This window comes from Cotesia typhae, unplaced genomic scaffold (genome assembly GCF_013202065.1).
Source record: "Cotesia typhae breed Kobodo isofemale line unplaced genomic scaffold, CoteBio_Ctyphae scaffold_13, whole genome shotgun sequence".
Taxonomy (NCBI): Eukaryota; Metazoa; Arthropoda; class Insecta; order Hymenoptera; family Braconidae; genus Cotesia; species Cotesia typhae.
The window spans coordinates 6,849,153-6,864,996 of record NW_027423774.1 but is presented as its reverse complement, the minus strand read 5'-3'; the positions used below and the strand labels follow the sequence as shown (position 1 = coordinate 6,864,996).

Here is a 15,844-nt window from a genome sequence, read left to right as displayed (position 1 = left end):
TTATTTCATATTTAATTTTATTTATAAATACTCTACAAACTAACAAATTATTAATTTAAATGGTAAATATTTACAAGCGGGGTCCACCATTTTAATTTTCATTTTTTTGAACGAAATTTCTACTTGATTTTATTGATGTATTTTTTTTTTTTTTTTTAAAATACATAAAAAAATGAACGATAAAAAAAATAATTATTACAATTTTGATAAATTTTACAAATTTTCAAAAAAATTTATAAATTTTTTTTAAAATTGTTCGTTTTTTTATGTACTTTTCAAAAAAAAAAAAAAATTATATTAAAAACATCAAAAAAAGATAAAATAAAAATTTTATCCAAAAACGTAAGAGCCAAAATTTTTTCCAACTTTTGAAGGCAAAAAAGCTATTGAAATTTTTATTTTATTTTTTTTTTTTTCATGACATTTTTTATCATAAATGCGCCGTAAAAACGAGTAGAATAAAAAAAAATTTGAAAATGTTAATTTTTCACCTAGATATGGCCAAAAATGACTCCACTTGTAAATAATTATCGTTTAAATATATATGAATAAAAAGTAATTATAAATAAAAATAGTATGTGTTCAAAAATCAATAAAATATTATTTAATTAATCAATTAATACCTAAAAGGTGATCCTTTAATGTGTTGACCATTAACAGTGACTTGAATAGTATGTTCTCCAACTTCTTCAGCAGTTATTGTGTACGTATAGCCTCGAAGAGTTGACTTCTTGTAGGATATTTGTTTACCCCGGGGTCCTAAACGCCAAATAAAATTAATCAATTAATTATCGGATCAAGATTGATCGATTAATTAATCTTTTATTACCAGTAACAGTAACAACGGCCTTGCTGCCGTCGACACACGGATCAAGAGTAAACGAAGCGGGTTTATGAAGCGGCAGCACATCAAGCGCTGTTCCAGAAGCTAAGCAACCTTTACGACGTTCCGTCGTGTTCATAAACTCTTCATTGTTGATTAATCGCTCGTGGATAATGTCCGTAGTGTCGGTGGATTTGTAATAGTTGTTGTTTCTATTTTTCAAGATGCCGTGGGTGTGACTACGTCCGTTCTCCATAGTGTGGTTGCCATTGTACTTGGGCGATGAAGATCTGTAGTCGCTGGTGAAACGAGTTGTGTAATTTTTAGAGTTTTCTACCGTTCTTTCGACGTTCGTTGTCGAGGAGTAGTTGTTGTAGCCGTTGCGGTACCCCTCGTTTACAAAATTCGTGTGCTCGGTTCCCGAATTCGCAAGGTTTGCTAATGACTCGAGGCTTCCGTAAGACAGCATGGCTTTCGTTTTAGCTATCGCGTCCCAGGAGTCTCTCCTTGAAGTTCCTCCCAAAGTTGACGATACTGCAATCATTTTTTATAAATTATTTATTTATGTAATCATAATTAAGGTAAAAGATCCGGTTATTGACACTTGCAATTTTATTTTAATTAAAAATAAATCAATTCTAATAAATTAATAAATACTTAGCAACCTTACAGTCACTGCGTGACTGCCGTGACTTGTGAACTATAAAAAAAATTTTGATTAATTAAATAATAAATTTTGTTAAATTGAACTGTACTTTTTTAAATATTGACGTTTTTGTAGATATAAGCTCATCCCAATGTTACACTCATCAAGAGCTTTTATTTGAGTACCCACATGCATTTTTATATATTTTTCATATAATATATCGCATACCTAAAGGTAAAAGGGCTTATAAAAATTTATGCGCCCTTTTACCTTCGCATATTTTTTTTTTTTATTGTCAATCAAGCAGTAGACACATTATACACTTAAAATTGAAAAAAAAATTTTTTTAAGGTAAAAGGGCGTATGTCTTTAATTATACGCCCTTTTACTTTTAAGAATTCGGAATTTTAGTGATCTAAGGGTGAAAGGGCGTATAATTTTTTTTCAGCCAGTTTACAAAGGAACATATTCGTAGTTTAAAAATGTGAAAAAAAAATGTTCTATGGTAGTAGCGGCGTAAAACCTCAACTGTACAATTTTTTAAAGTTACAAAAGAAAATATATCCAAAAAACAATAAAGTACGCATGAAATTATAATGTTTGAAGAAAAATGGGAAATTTTAAAATATTCAAATGTTATAATTTTAAAATATTACAATGTTTAAAAAAAAGCGGAAAATTTCAAAATATTTGAATGTCATCTGTCATTGTGATGTTTTAGATTTGTTTTTGTTTGATTTATTTTCTATTTATTTATATTAAACTTTGTAAATATAGCTGTTATTTTAGCATAACTAGTCTTGTAAAACTATTATTTAACATTTGTTATCAAAATTACAATTTTTTTATGTGCTCTTTTACCTTTAAGTAGTACTTTTCTTAAAGCTGAAAAGGCGTATGTCTTGAGATACGCCCTTTCAGCTTTAGGATACCAACTGTTTTTTTTTTCACAGATTTTTACGTTTTAGTCCATTTTAAAACGAATGGCAAAAAAAAATTTTTTTATACGCCCTTTCACCACAAATCCCTATTAACCCTTAGCTATTAGCCCTTTTACCTTTAAGCACGCGATATATAAATATATGAAAAATTGATGTGGGTACTTAAATAAAAGATCTTGATGAGTATAACATCGAGATGAGCTTATATCTTTAAAAATGTCAATAGTTCACAAGATACAAGGTCATTTCTTAATTATGTATCTACAGTATTTTCGAATGCAACCTAAATACTTCATAATAAATTGACTATCGGTGAAAATGATATGAATCCTTGAAAAGGCACAAATTCAAGTCAAGGCCTTTGCAATGACACTAAACTTTATTAAGAAAACCGATCTTGGAAATAAAATTTTTCTTATTTTCTCAATAATATAAACTATTTTTTAATTATAAATTTGAATGTAATTGCTTTTTTGAGAACATTTTATTCTTTTAATTAAATTATTTAATGTTATAATAAATTAATTAGATTATAAATCTAAAATTTTATTTTTTTAGTTAGAATAATATTGCAAGTGTCAATAATTGGATCTTTTATCTTATTTAAATTTCCATAAAAATTTTCAGATAATTACCTCGTACGTTGCTGCTAGTGTCAATGACTCCACTGTCAGCAGATCCACGTCTTCGCCCAAGATCTTTTCCATTGACCCTGGGACTAAAGCTGCGATTAATAGGACTGACAGCTGGTGACCGTGATCTATTTAACGTACTCGACTGATAAATATCCTTGGACTCTTTGATAACGCTACTGGAAGCTGTGGTGTGGGAGTCTCGTAAATTAGGAGACCGTGATCTCTTGAGCGAGCTAGAAGCATATACATCCTTGGACTCCTTGATCAAACTGGGGCTCTGTGCGACATTCACCGGGGACCTTGAGCGGTTGAACGTCGTCGAGGAGTAAATTTCCCGAGACTCTTTTATCAACGAGGGACTCGAGTTCTGGACAGGAGATCTCGAGGCCTGCAAAGGACTTGGTACCTGATACGAGTTTGAATTCTCAGTCACGTAGTTTGTTTTGTACGACTGATGATAGTCCCGGTAGTTTTGAGTGGGACTCTGCGAGGAACTCTTGTAGACTGGCGAGTGTCGTTTTTGCCCATCGGTTACGTTCAGTCCGTTCATTCTTTTTTCTAATGAAGAAACTTTCGACCTCTCGTAGCTCGATGAGGCTTCTTTAGACCTTCTGCTCTTGTGAGAGCCAACTCGGATTGATATCGGCGAGCCTCGAACGTCAGATCCGTTGAAGTATAAATATACTCGGTATTTTCCCGCTTCGCGCGGGACCATAAACACTCGGTAGCGCATTCTTCCGATGTCTTCCATTCGGAATGGTACCGATTGCTTGTCATGGACTATGTCGATGTTGACGTCTCCCAGCCCACCTGTACCCGTCGCGTCGACTATGAATGAAAATGGTTGACCGGGTATTGCACCTTCTGTATCCATTAGCTGGTAAAAATAATTATTTTTAAAATATGGGTAATTATTTTGCGTTACAGATGCTGTAAGGGCGTATCAAAAGATTTTTTTTTGCATTTCTGCCCGATTCAGGCATGACTACGTCGATTCCCGGAAAAAAATTTTTTTATACGCCCTTATGCCTTTTCAAGGGTATTTTTTTCGGGATCGCCCTTATGACAACAGTAACGCGATTTACAAGTGGGATCAACCCCGTTTTGGGCCATAACTAGGTGAAAAATTAACATTTAAAATTTGTTTTTTATTCTGCTTGTTTTTACGGTGTATTTATGATAAAAAATGTCGTGAAAGAAAAAAATAAAGATTTCGATAACTTTTTTGTCTTCAAAAGTTGGAAAAAATTTTGGCTCTCAAAAATGTCTATTTTATCTTTTTTTAAAATACTTGTTTTTTAAATTTAAAAAAAAAAAAAATTAAATATAATTTTCTAAAAAATTTATAAATTTTTTTGAAAATTTATTAAAATTGTGATAATCAACTTTTTTTTTTTAATTATTCATTTTTTTTTAATGTATTTTTCAAAAAAAAAAAATATAACAATAAAATCAAGTAGAAATTTAGTTCAAAAAAATTAAAATTAAAATGGTTGCCCCCACTTTTAAATACTTACAAAAATATGTCATGTTTAAAAATAAAGAATGTATTTTTTAGACAAAGCGAAAGCGTCTAATTATTTAAGTAGCTAAGAAAAGTAGACCGGAAGACACTAAAAGCATTTTAAAATGACAATAGCCTAAACTAATTGCCTGCGAGCATTAAAAGTACTTGTAATTTTATTGAGTAAATATTTAAAAATGCAAAATTAAATAAAAGAAAGTGGAATAAATTTAAAAATAAAAAAAAAAAAGGTAGAGTAATTTATAATATTACCTTGATACCATTTGGATCAAAGACGAAACAAGTAAATGGACCGCCTTGTATGTGTGTACCTTTATGCGTAATAGCGATACTCCATTCACCGGTTTCATCAGGCTGAAATGTCGCGGTATGCACTCCGCTATTTTCTTTTACCGGACAGGGAAGCGAACGATTTGTCGGTGACCATGCTGTCACGTCAATGCCGTCATGACTAGTTCCTGTTTAAAAAAAAATTTTTTAATTATTAATTAAATTATTCTATCAGTAATTAAAATAAATAATTTTAAATAAATTACCGTAACTGTTGACTAGAACCTCGACAATAGAGCCAATAGCGCATGGCTCCATGCCGGGGGATTTTATTTTCGTTAACGGAGGTAAAACCCTGAAGTAATAGGGACAACCATTGACGAGCTCCCCATCATTATACACCATCAACTGCCAATTAAATAAATAATTTTAGGTTTCGACGGCAATTAATAATAATTACCGGTTTATTGACATGCAAAGTTTCACAACATCGTTTGTCATGTATTTAGGAGCCGGCTTAGATTAATGTCTTTAATGGGACGTAGTTTTTTTATTTTTCTTTTTTTTATGGTGGATAATTAAGATGATTAACGAACCTTGTGCATTCCTACTTCGGTCGGTACAAATGTACCCTTGCCGTGTGTACCATTCCAAGTGAGACGACATTCTATTTTCCCACTTGGACTTATTATCTCACCACGGACTTCACGTGGATGTACATCTTTCGACAGCATCTCCAAACGGAATACCGCCTAGGCAAGAGCAAAAAAAAAAAAATTAATCCATATTATTAAGAGAATAAGCAAAATTTTGTAGTCAGTGTATTTATATAATGGGTTTTTATTGGTAATTAGGTATCGGTGGTAAAGTCTTGACCTGAAGTTGTGCCTTTCAATGGTTCCATATAATTATCACCAATAGTCAATTTATGATGATAAGTATTTAGGCTGCATTCGAAAATGCTATATCTCTAGATATATAATTAAAAAACTATCTTGTATCTCCTGAACTATTGACATTTTTAAAGATATAAGCTCATCCCGATGTTACACTCATCAAGAGCTTTCATTTGAGTACCCACATCAATTTTTCATATATTTTATATATTTATATATTTCACACATACCATATATATAAAATATATAAAAAATTCCATGTGGGTACTTAAATGAAAAGTCTCGATGAGTGTAACATCGGGATGAGCTTATATCTTTAAAAATGTCAATACTTAAAAAAGTACAGTGCAATTAAACAAAAGTCATTATTAAATAAAGCAAAATTTTACTTATATATAGTTCACAAATCACAGCAGTCACATAGTGACTGCAAAGCTGCTAGTAAATAAATATATGGTTTATTAAAAATGAAAGTAAGTAGTTAGCATGGCTATAAATATTTATTACAATAAAATTAATTAATAAATTAATTCTACTTTCATTATAACGTAAGACTGATTATATATTTATCGCACGTAGGATTTTAAGAGATTACATAAGGTAAAAAATACTCACTGGCTGCTGAACGCGGGCCGAAGTGCTGTCTACGTGGACTGCGAGCTGCTCGCTGGCCTGAGGACGAGGCTTTACCCACTGGAAGTGGGCCGCGTAAGCCATAACTCCCAAGTGCTCTACGTTTTGGTCTGCCATGTCCTTGGCTTTCAGGATAGGCTCGACGCCCAGCTTCTTCGCCCCGTCAATTCCCTGCTGGAGGTTCGACTCCCAGTACTTGGGGTCGGTCTTTATTTTGTCGTACGTCGGCGCTGGACCACCAAGATTTCTGACTATACTGCACAGTGCTCGGCCATCGTTCCAATCAGTCTGCAATTTTTTTTTTTTTTTTTTAAAATAGTCAATTTTTAAAATTAAGCTTCAGTAAGGTTGATTTAAAAAGAAGAATATATATTACCGTAAAATTTCTGACAGGAGCATGAGTTAATTGCGAATTAACCCAACGTAGTGTTGCATAAAAACCTGGAGAACCTTCCTTCATAAAATAAGACAGATATGTCATCCCTGAGAGCTCATCGAGATATGGTGAGGCTAGATATTCTGGTTCTAATACTACTGGGATGTCAAATTCACGTTTAGATATTTCCATTGCCTTCCGACAGTTGTAAACACTGGAAAAAATTTTTATTTTTTAATTATTGACTTAGAAAAATTAATACTTGTTTTTCCAACTTTTAATTATTCAATAAATATCATGCAATTTTAAACAAACAATTTTTATTTCATCTAAAAAAATTATTAAAAGAAGAATATAAATTTTTCTATTCCAAAGAAACTTGAAGAAAAATTTAATTTTTAATAATAATATTTTCAATTTGCATTTCTAAGTCTAATGATAGATTACCAGTTATTTCTTCATCATAAAATGAATCATTTTTTTTCCATACAATTAAATTTAATTGGAAATAAATTCTTGTAGAAATATTTCATTAAAATGTAAAAATCAAAGAATTTATTTAAAAAAACTTGGAGTAATAATTTTTCTTCACGCGAATAAATGATAAATAACTCAGTAATAAATTATAAGTATAAAAAATCAGCTAAAGCAATTTCTCTTTGTCAAAGTATTATGTAAAAAATAAACAAACCTATCAGTACGATCCAATTGACGCCAATGAGGAAACAAACCAGGCTTACAGTAATCTAATAATGCGCTTAAATAAACACCCGAATTCCAATCTGTTGTAAAATTATTGACACGGCATTCTGGTAATACTGCCTGTAAAAATATTATTATTAATATAATTATAATAAATATTAAGAAATAGTTTACTGACCTTAAGCCAAGCTAGCATGAGTTTACGCGGTGGGAATTTTGATTTTCCAATTTGGTAGCGAACAATAAGTGACCATATTAATCCAAGAATCAGTTTAAGGTTTCCATTAACGATGTCTACATTACCTGGAAAATAAATGTGGTCAAGGTTTAGCTTACATAAATAATTTTAATCATTGACTAAAAAATGACAATTGAAATAAAATAAATTCCCTGTATCATCTAATCATTAAAAGAATTTATTCTATAAAGATATTTTTTTTTTTCTAATGATAAAATAAAATATTTTATATCAAAAGCAAACACAGAAGTCGATAATTGACGTTCAAATAATTTAAAATCAGTTCGAGGCTACTTAATATAATTACCAACGACTTGATAATATTCAATTAAATCATAAACGATTTTTAAGCGAAGCAATAAAATATTTATCGTTCGCTAAAACGTTTCGTCTATAAATTTAATCTTTACAGTGTTTTTTAAATATTACAATTATTATAACAGAAGAAAAGATAAAATCCTTAAATTATAATTTTATTTTAATTTTAGTTATCAGTGCAATATTAATTTGAATAAAAAGGCAGAAGCAGAGACAGAGCTAGCGTTAGAGGATTTTTAGCAGACTTTGTGGGACATTAGATGACGTAAAGTCGTGACACACATGAGACACAAGTGTTTAGAGTAAATGTTTTTTTTTTTTTTTTAAATATATATCTTATATTTTTTTCAGTAACTGTAAAAAATATAATGGCAAGTTTAAGAGCGAAACAGAGAGACACGGTGGGCGCTGGTTTATAACAAGAAAGGCAACGACCTCGAGACTTCGATTGCCAACTTAGATTTGTAATATGGTGAATGATGCAAGATAACTTGTAAGTATAAAATTTAAAATTAAATCATTTGATGTTTGTTTGATTTATTAATCCTTAATTATCCAGGACTGAGTAGAATTATCTTGTAGGAGTTCAGTTGGTTGAAAAATGTGAGAAAAGAAGATTAAATTAAAAATACGGTGACAAATTAAATGAATAATCAGTACGTGGAAAAAATTGAAGTTAATTTTTTTTCTGCGTGCCGAGAATTCAAATGTATCGTTTTGTAATTAGTAATGACGATAATTATTGTGGTGGTGATAATGACCATGAAAATGATGATATGTAACGTTTTTGATTCAGGTCATGCTCGGCAATTAATGAAGATTTTATTTTTTTTCTCTAGCGGCAATATAAGTGGAGGAATTTATCAATTATTAATTATTAATTATTAATTGAATTTTTCCGAGCTAAGCTGAAGAAAAGAAGAAGAAATAAATGAATGGGAATATTATTTAGTGTTTAATGTTTCAGATTAAAACTGATGAAAGTGTATGAGACAAACGTCACGCCTATATTTGGTGAGATGGACGTGGGTGTTGTGATGTAAAGAGTAAAAGAAGAATGAACTGAGGAATCTAGACGTTTATTGCTCCTGACGATCTCCGAGGTTTTGTTGATATTTTTTATTTATTAATTGTCATATTTTTTATAGATACTCCGGACTGTGGATTTTTTGATAATTTATTATTATTATTATTAATAAAATTAATTTCATTGAAAAGTTATTGAAAGATCCATTAATTACGCTAATAGATTAGAAAGGTTGTAACTTGAGATTAATTATTGTACTGGTATTTTAAAAATGACACTTTGAAGCTTTGTGTTATTGATCATCCTAATATTGATTATTTTAATGGATTAAATTATCTTGAGAAGCTAAAGATTATAAAAGAGCAAGAAGATGATCGATTGAATCGATATTGTACGCAGAAAAAAAAATTTACTTGAATCAAGTACTTAAATAATTTTGAAAAATTTTATCTTCTTGATTTAAGTAGAAAAATTCTTAAACTAAGAAATTTAAAAATTTTTCCTCTCGATTTAAGACAATGAAACTCTTCAAAATTATTTTCTTGGATCAAGAATTTTTCTCTTGATTTAAGTTAATTTTTTTTTTCAGTGTAAAAGAAAGCTGAGAAATTTTTTCTAGAAAGTTTTTTTTTTTTTTTTTACTGAAGTAATTTTGCAGAAATTAAAAAAAAGAAATGATAAATTTTTACGGCTTATTAATATTAATTGTAAAAAAATATTTTACATCCAATTCCTTGAAAGACCAGATCAGTGTCCTGTAGGTAAAAAAAATAATCAGTTGTATCGATAAATAATCCTTACAAGTGTCAGTTAAAAAAAAAAATTAAAATAAAATTAAATGAAAGAAGATTATGAAAGACGTTGACAATCGGATAAAATATTGATCGTGATTACAAACAGCGACAATAATAATGACAATATAAATATACGGGCAATGGAATGTTCAATGGCTCCACCTCCGAGCTTATTACAGCGTCTATGCAAATATACGCTTATATAGACAAAGTTTATGCAATTACTTATGTCACGCTAATACTTCCTCAAGACTCTATAAATATCTGAATCAATAATAACAATTATGGAACCGTCATCAGGCATAATAGATGTGTAGGTCCGTCGCACATCCTAATCGATCAATAAACCTCTAAAATACATAATTAATGAATTAATAATTGTTAATTAGTGTGATAATTAGCAGTTACCGATGTTGACGAGCTTGACGCCGTCGGCCTCGATGGCCTGCAGGGCGGTTGACACGTTCTCCAGGTGGTGGTGCTGGTTCGCGGGCCGGGGATTCCACCTGGGAAGCCGTCGCTTGGTGAGGACTTCGACCAGAGCGCAGAGACGCGTTCCGTCGCGAAAATCTTCCGCCAAGTCCAAAACCGGTCCTCCTCCGGCGTCACCCGCGTGCTTCAAATGCTCATTGACCCAGTTCCTGAAGGTATTCGCTTGAATCTCGACCCAAAGATCTTCGTTGCCCTTGATTGGCATACCCTTTGCAGCTGTACCCTCTGCTGACCGGGCAACCAGCCCTACTAATTCTTCTGGGCGTAGTTGCTCCATTGATTGCATTTTTATTTCCTGGAAAAATTTAATTTTAAATTAATATTTATTCATTCAAAAAAATTTTTTTTAATTAAAATTATTTAAATTCGTTCAAAAAAAATTAATTTTAAATTTATATAGCTTCACACGCTCAATATAATTTAATAAATATAATTATTTATATAAAATTAAATGTATAATTATGATTAATATAAAATAACTATTTCTTCCCTCTCTTAGCAGCAAACTTAACAACTAAGTAACGCCCTTAGCTGTTGCCTAGCAACTAAGTAGCGTCCTTAACTATTGCCTGGCAACTAGCACCGTCCCCTAGCAACAAGGCGTTACAAATCTCCCACCAACTTTTTATTTAAAAAAAAATTACACACATATTTAAATAAAAATTTTCCAATATAATATTTGCAAGTATAAACTTTTTCAATAAATATTAATTTTTCCATCGCTTATAAAATTTCCTCCAAAATTAGAAAGAGCTACTGAAACTAAATGTTTAACAATTAAATTGACTGTAAAGAATAATTTAAACTCAATAAACCATCAATTATTAAGATAAAAAGTTGTAAATAAAAAATGGTTGCGATTTAACAAGTGCAAAATATATAACATAAAATTCTTAAGAAGAAAATTTCTTTATTAACTAGCGCGAACAAATAAACTATTATTTAAACCTATAAAAAAAAGTTGTTATGAGACCCGTTACGTAAAAAGGAAAATAAAATGTTTATTTGCATATACTGGATCATAATAATAAAAATAATAGTGTATTGAGTATTTTAAAATTTTCACACGGGTGAAAGTGAAGTTGAGGTTTTATCTTGATACCAACGATCTACAGGTACGTTACCGGTATTTTTAATTCGAAAAATAATTTCATAACAATATTAATCATAATAACAATCCCTTTCAAAATTCTTCTAAACAGTCAATTTAATAAAGCTGGGCTTTGATTTAAAATTAAATAAATTACCATAAACATAAAAGACAAACAACAACTCAATCTCGCAATTAAAGAAGAAATAAATAATAAAATTTTAATTTAAATTTATAATCAATTGATTATCAATTAATTACGGCATTTAATCCTTTCTGTCTTTAAATATATTCTTCCTCATCAAGTATAAATATTTTTTAAAAAAAAAGCAGCAAGTACAAGCGTATACATGTAAGTAAAAAATAATTTCCGTTTGGATAGAGCCCAAGGATTACTCAAACAGTGACATCATCTCGTTACTAATACTATCCAGTACCATGTGCGTCTCACTCGAGTACTTTTATTCATTATCATTATCATCATAACTTTTTAAATATTTTTTAAGCCCTCAGTTATTTGCAACAATCAATTATCCCTTATTAATAATTAATTATTAATTTTTTACGGATGGTATTAAAGTTGCTAATAATCTGCGTCAATCGTTAAGAATTCCCGCCAAATAGGGCGCTCAATTAATTATACATGACGTCATTGACTTACCAAAGTTAAACATTATTAACTTTTACAATAAAATTTTTTTAATTTTAATTCCTTTAAGTAAACTTAACATTTAAAATTAATAGATTTTTTTCTTTTGGTAACACGCCCACTAAAAAGTCACATTTTCCGCACCCACGTTAAAAATACCATCACTCTACGTAACACTAATATATTTCTTTCTCTTTTACTATTATTAATGAATATGTATTTATATCTGTATGAATATTTTTAACAAAATAATATACTTTCAATGAAACTATCTCACTCATTCATAAATATGTATGTATAAATGAGATATTAAATACTAAATAAATTTTTAAAGAGCTAAATTTCGCTAAATTTGACTTTCCAATTATTTAAATTATTTTATATAAAAACTAATAATACTGAAGTCAATTTTAAAAATTTTTTAACAAATTAATTACAGTAAAAAAAAAATTTCACTTGTAATTTTTATTAATTTTCGGACGTGAAACTTTTTAATTTAATTTTTTTTCAAATTCCAAAAAAAATTTTAATATCTACCAACTTCATTGTCATTTTCATGACATTAAAGTTAGCTGTCACTTGATTAATTTTTAATTTTATTTAAAAATTAAGTTAATTCTAAAAAATTATTTTTAAAAAATTGCAGTTTTATTTTTTTTTAATTTCTACAAGTCAATTTTTTTTCTTATTTTTTTTGTCATAATTTATTTGTTAACAAAAGTTCTAAAAATGATAAAATATCTGCTAAATTAATGTTCATGTCATTTTTTTAATTAGAATAAAATTGCAAGTGAAAACTAAACTACTAAAGGTAATTATATTCTTAAAAAAAAAAAAAAGTTTAAAAACAAAATTTAAATTCCAAAAAAAAATTCGGAAAAATCAAAAATTACTTTTAAAGAATGAAATATTTAAAAATGACTCATTACATTTTTTTTAACTATTCTTCTGATTAAAAATAAATTTGTCATAGGTCATTTCTTTAAAATTTATCTTCTTTGAAGAAATCTGAACAACAAAACTGCAATTCACTAAAATGATTCTAAAAATTCGTTGTTACGTTAAAAGAATCTTCAATTCCGGAACAATTGGCTCATAGAATTTAAAATATTTACCACATATCTATATATATTACATAAATAAATATATAATAATAATAAAAAAATAACTCTTATGCTCTTTTCTCAGGTGCACTTCTCGCGCGAACAACCACGACCACGGAAAGCCCTCGACCGCTGGAATATACGCGCGAGTCGTTGGGAAAGTCTGTCCGTCAGGCTCGAAAGAAGAAAAACGGCATTTGATTATAAAATAACAACTTGTAAAATTGTAATATTCTGTATAATCATACCATATAAATAGGTTAATTCATCAACAACCGATCTAATAAAACTAACGCATCTCTTCTCTTTTAAAGAGATAAAGAGATAAAGACATCACGATGAATATGAACATATTAACATGCAGGTATTATTTACTTTATAGTAAGCAGTACAAAATTAATACGGCTACGTAACCAACAACAAAACAAGTAGATGCAACCAATAACTCACTTAAATATGTAATACAATTTTAGGTATGTATTAATCTTCACCACCGGGATGTTACCACTGGATATATTTAAGTCACTGAAGAATTAAGGATAGATGACTATGGTGTTAACGCCATTTTTGGCTTTAAATAAAAATAATAATAATAACAACTATAGATGTTTTAGCTCCTCGCGGGCTCAACGTACATGAGCTCACTGACGAGAGAGAAGTTGTAAGGCCCCACCAGCACCAGGTAAACTCACAACTACCATAAAAACTCGTTATAAAATAGCTGGCCGGGCAGTCAGTGTAGTATCTGGCTTGAGTTGGTGTTGGTTTATGGAGCTGGCAGTCTACCTGTGAGCTGATTCCCCACTTATATTATTTTACACTGACATCAACTAAACTCGGCTTTGGTAACCAGCAATGCTGTGCTGCTGTGGTAAGTTTGCAATACCCGTACTCATGCCTGTTACTGTAGTCTACAGTGTGGAGTGACTATCATCAGGTGGGACATTGCAAGTACCAGGTGTGGGACAATGTGGAAACTGGTGAGGTGCACTAGTACAATGTACAATGAATAATATAATGTACATTGCATCTGACATCTGATGTCTAGGATGTTTATGTGCTATGTGCTATGTCCATGTGTACATTTACATCTCCTTCATCATCCTCACCATCCCCATCATGTATATATCTACCTGTTTGATGTGTGGATAATATAGATGTGTACCTGTGTCATATAGGAATAAGAATTCATTTATTTAGTTGTCAGCAAAAGTATATGTATATACTTTAACAATACTAGAACCATACCTACCTATCTACCTGCTGACTATTTTACTTTTAGTTTCGTTTTATCTTCTTCTCTTTTTACCTCTGTCGTACAATGTTAGTTTGACGTTATTATATGTAATGAGTACGAGAGCTGATTGGGAGCTGATAGAAACAGAACGACCAACGACTCGAGGAAATACAATGAAACTTTTCTGTTTATTGTCGTTGTAAGAAGTACCTGGAAATGTTAGAAGGCCGACAATAAAAATTATCTTCTTATGGAACAAATATAAAATTACTTTAACTCGGGTTTTAGATTTTAACTTTTTCACATTAAACTTATTATTCACCTTTTTTCACATGTAATTACTTACGTTTTTTATTACTGTAAATAACAATAAACGTTTGTGAGTACTTTTAACTATTTATGGATGTTAAAAAATATTTGACGTTTAGAATCAAAAGGTAATGCGCGTTTTCATACCCCGACTAAATATCCCTCGCACAAAAAAAAAAAGGTCCACTTGAACCAAGAAAATATTTTTCTTCCTAATCATTTTCTTGAGCGAAAAAAAAATTTTTTTTTGACAAGAAATTTCACTTATTCCAACAAAACTAATTCTCTTGCTTCAAGAAATACGTATCTTGATCCAAGAAAATTTATTTAAGTCAAGAAAATCTTGTTGTTTTGAGAAAATTTCTCTCTTGCTCCAAAAAATTAAATATCTTGATAGTAAATTTTCATTAACATTTTCATTGACGAACATATCAAATGGGAAGATCAAATAATATTGAATCATTTTTTTTTTCATTCAATATGTATAATTGCACGCTAAAATAATATAAAAAGGGTATCAAATATTCAAGAGAAAAATTTTCTCAGGGTAAAAAAATTTTTTTCTTAGCTGAAGTAAGTGACGCTGCGTCCATAAAGTATCTAAAAATTTTGATCAAATATAAAAATTTATTGTATATAGTATTTATGATAATTTGAATTAAGAAAAATGACTTCCACCAAGAATAGAATTTCAAGAAAAATTTTTACTTCGGCCAACACAACTTCGGTCTTCCTTCAGGCACCCGAAAATTTTCTTGAGCCAAGAATTTTGTTCTCCAGTCAAGAAATTTTTTATTCTGTGCGACAAAATATTTATTTCATGAAATTGATTAATAGATTAAGCTGTAATTATTATAATTCCGGTTTACCGTATTTTATATATTGTTACACAGAAAAAAAAATTTATATGAATCAAGTAAATAATTTTGAAGAAGTTCATTTTCTTGATTTGAGTAGAAAAATTCTTAAACTAAGAGATTTTTCTTGATTTAAGTAAATTTTACTTGATTCAATATAATTAAACTTTTCAAAATTATTTTCTTGGTTCAAGAATTTTTCATTTGATTCAAATCAATTCTTTTTCTGTGTATAATAATAATTCATGTTGAACTGTTAAATTAATAAATTTTGACTGATTTT

At 29.7% G+C, this 15,844-nt stretch overlaps 1 protein-coding gene across 1 annotated transcript in view; it reads right to left on the bottom strand.

Moving 5' to 3' along the window:
- The window catches only part of Jbug (filamin-type immunoglobulin domains fbug), a 32,731-nt gene extending 18,927 nt beyond the window's left edge, over positions 1 to 13,804 (bottom strand). Inside the window, exons 1-12 of the mRNA XM_074254980.1 lie at positions 13,609 to 13,804; positions 10,233 to 10,611; positions 7,626 to 7,750; positions 7,437 to 7,567; positions 6,746 to 6,959; positions 6,352 to 6,657; positions 5,437 to 5,592; positions 5,107 to 5,248; positions 4,823 to 5,028; positions 3,046 to 3,922; positions 830 to 1,357; positions 624 to 759 (exon numbers count right to left, since the gene is read on the bottom strand). Coding sequence (XP_074111081.1) covers positions 624 to 759; positions 830 to 1,357; positions 3,046 to 3,922; positions 4,823 to 5,028; positions 5,107 to 5,248; positions 5,437 to 5,592; positions 6,352 to 6,657; positions 6,746 to 6,959; positions 7,437 to 7,567; positions 7,626 to 7,750; positions 10,233 to 10,602 — 3,191 coding nt within the window. The 5' untranslated portion in view covers positions 10,603 to 10,611; positions 13,609 to 13,804. The remainder of the gene's footprint in view (positions 1 to 623; positions 760 to 829; positions 1,358 to 3,045; positions 3,923 to 4,822; positions 5,029 to 5,106; positions 5,249 to 5,436; positions 5,593 to 6,351; positions 6,658 to 6,745; positions 6,960 to 7,436; positions 7,568 to 7,625; positions 7,751 to 10,232; positions 10,612 to 13,608) is intronic.
- Positions 13,805 to 15,844: the final 2,040 nt, after the last annotated feature.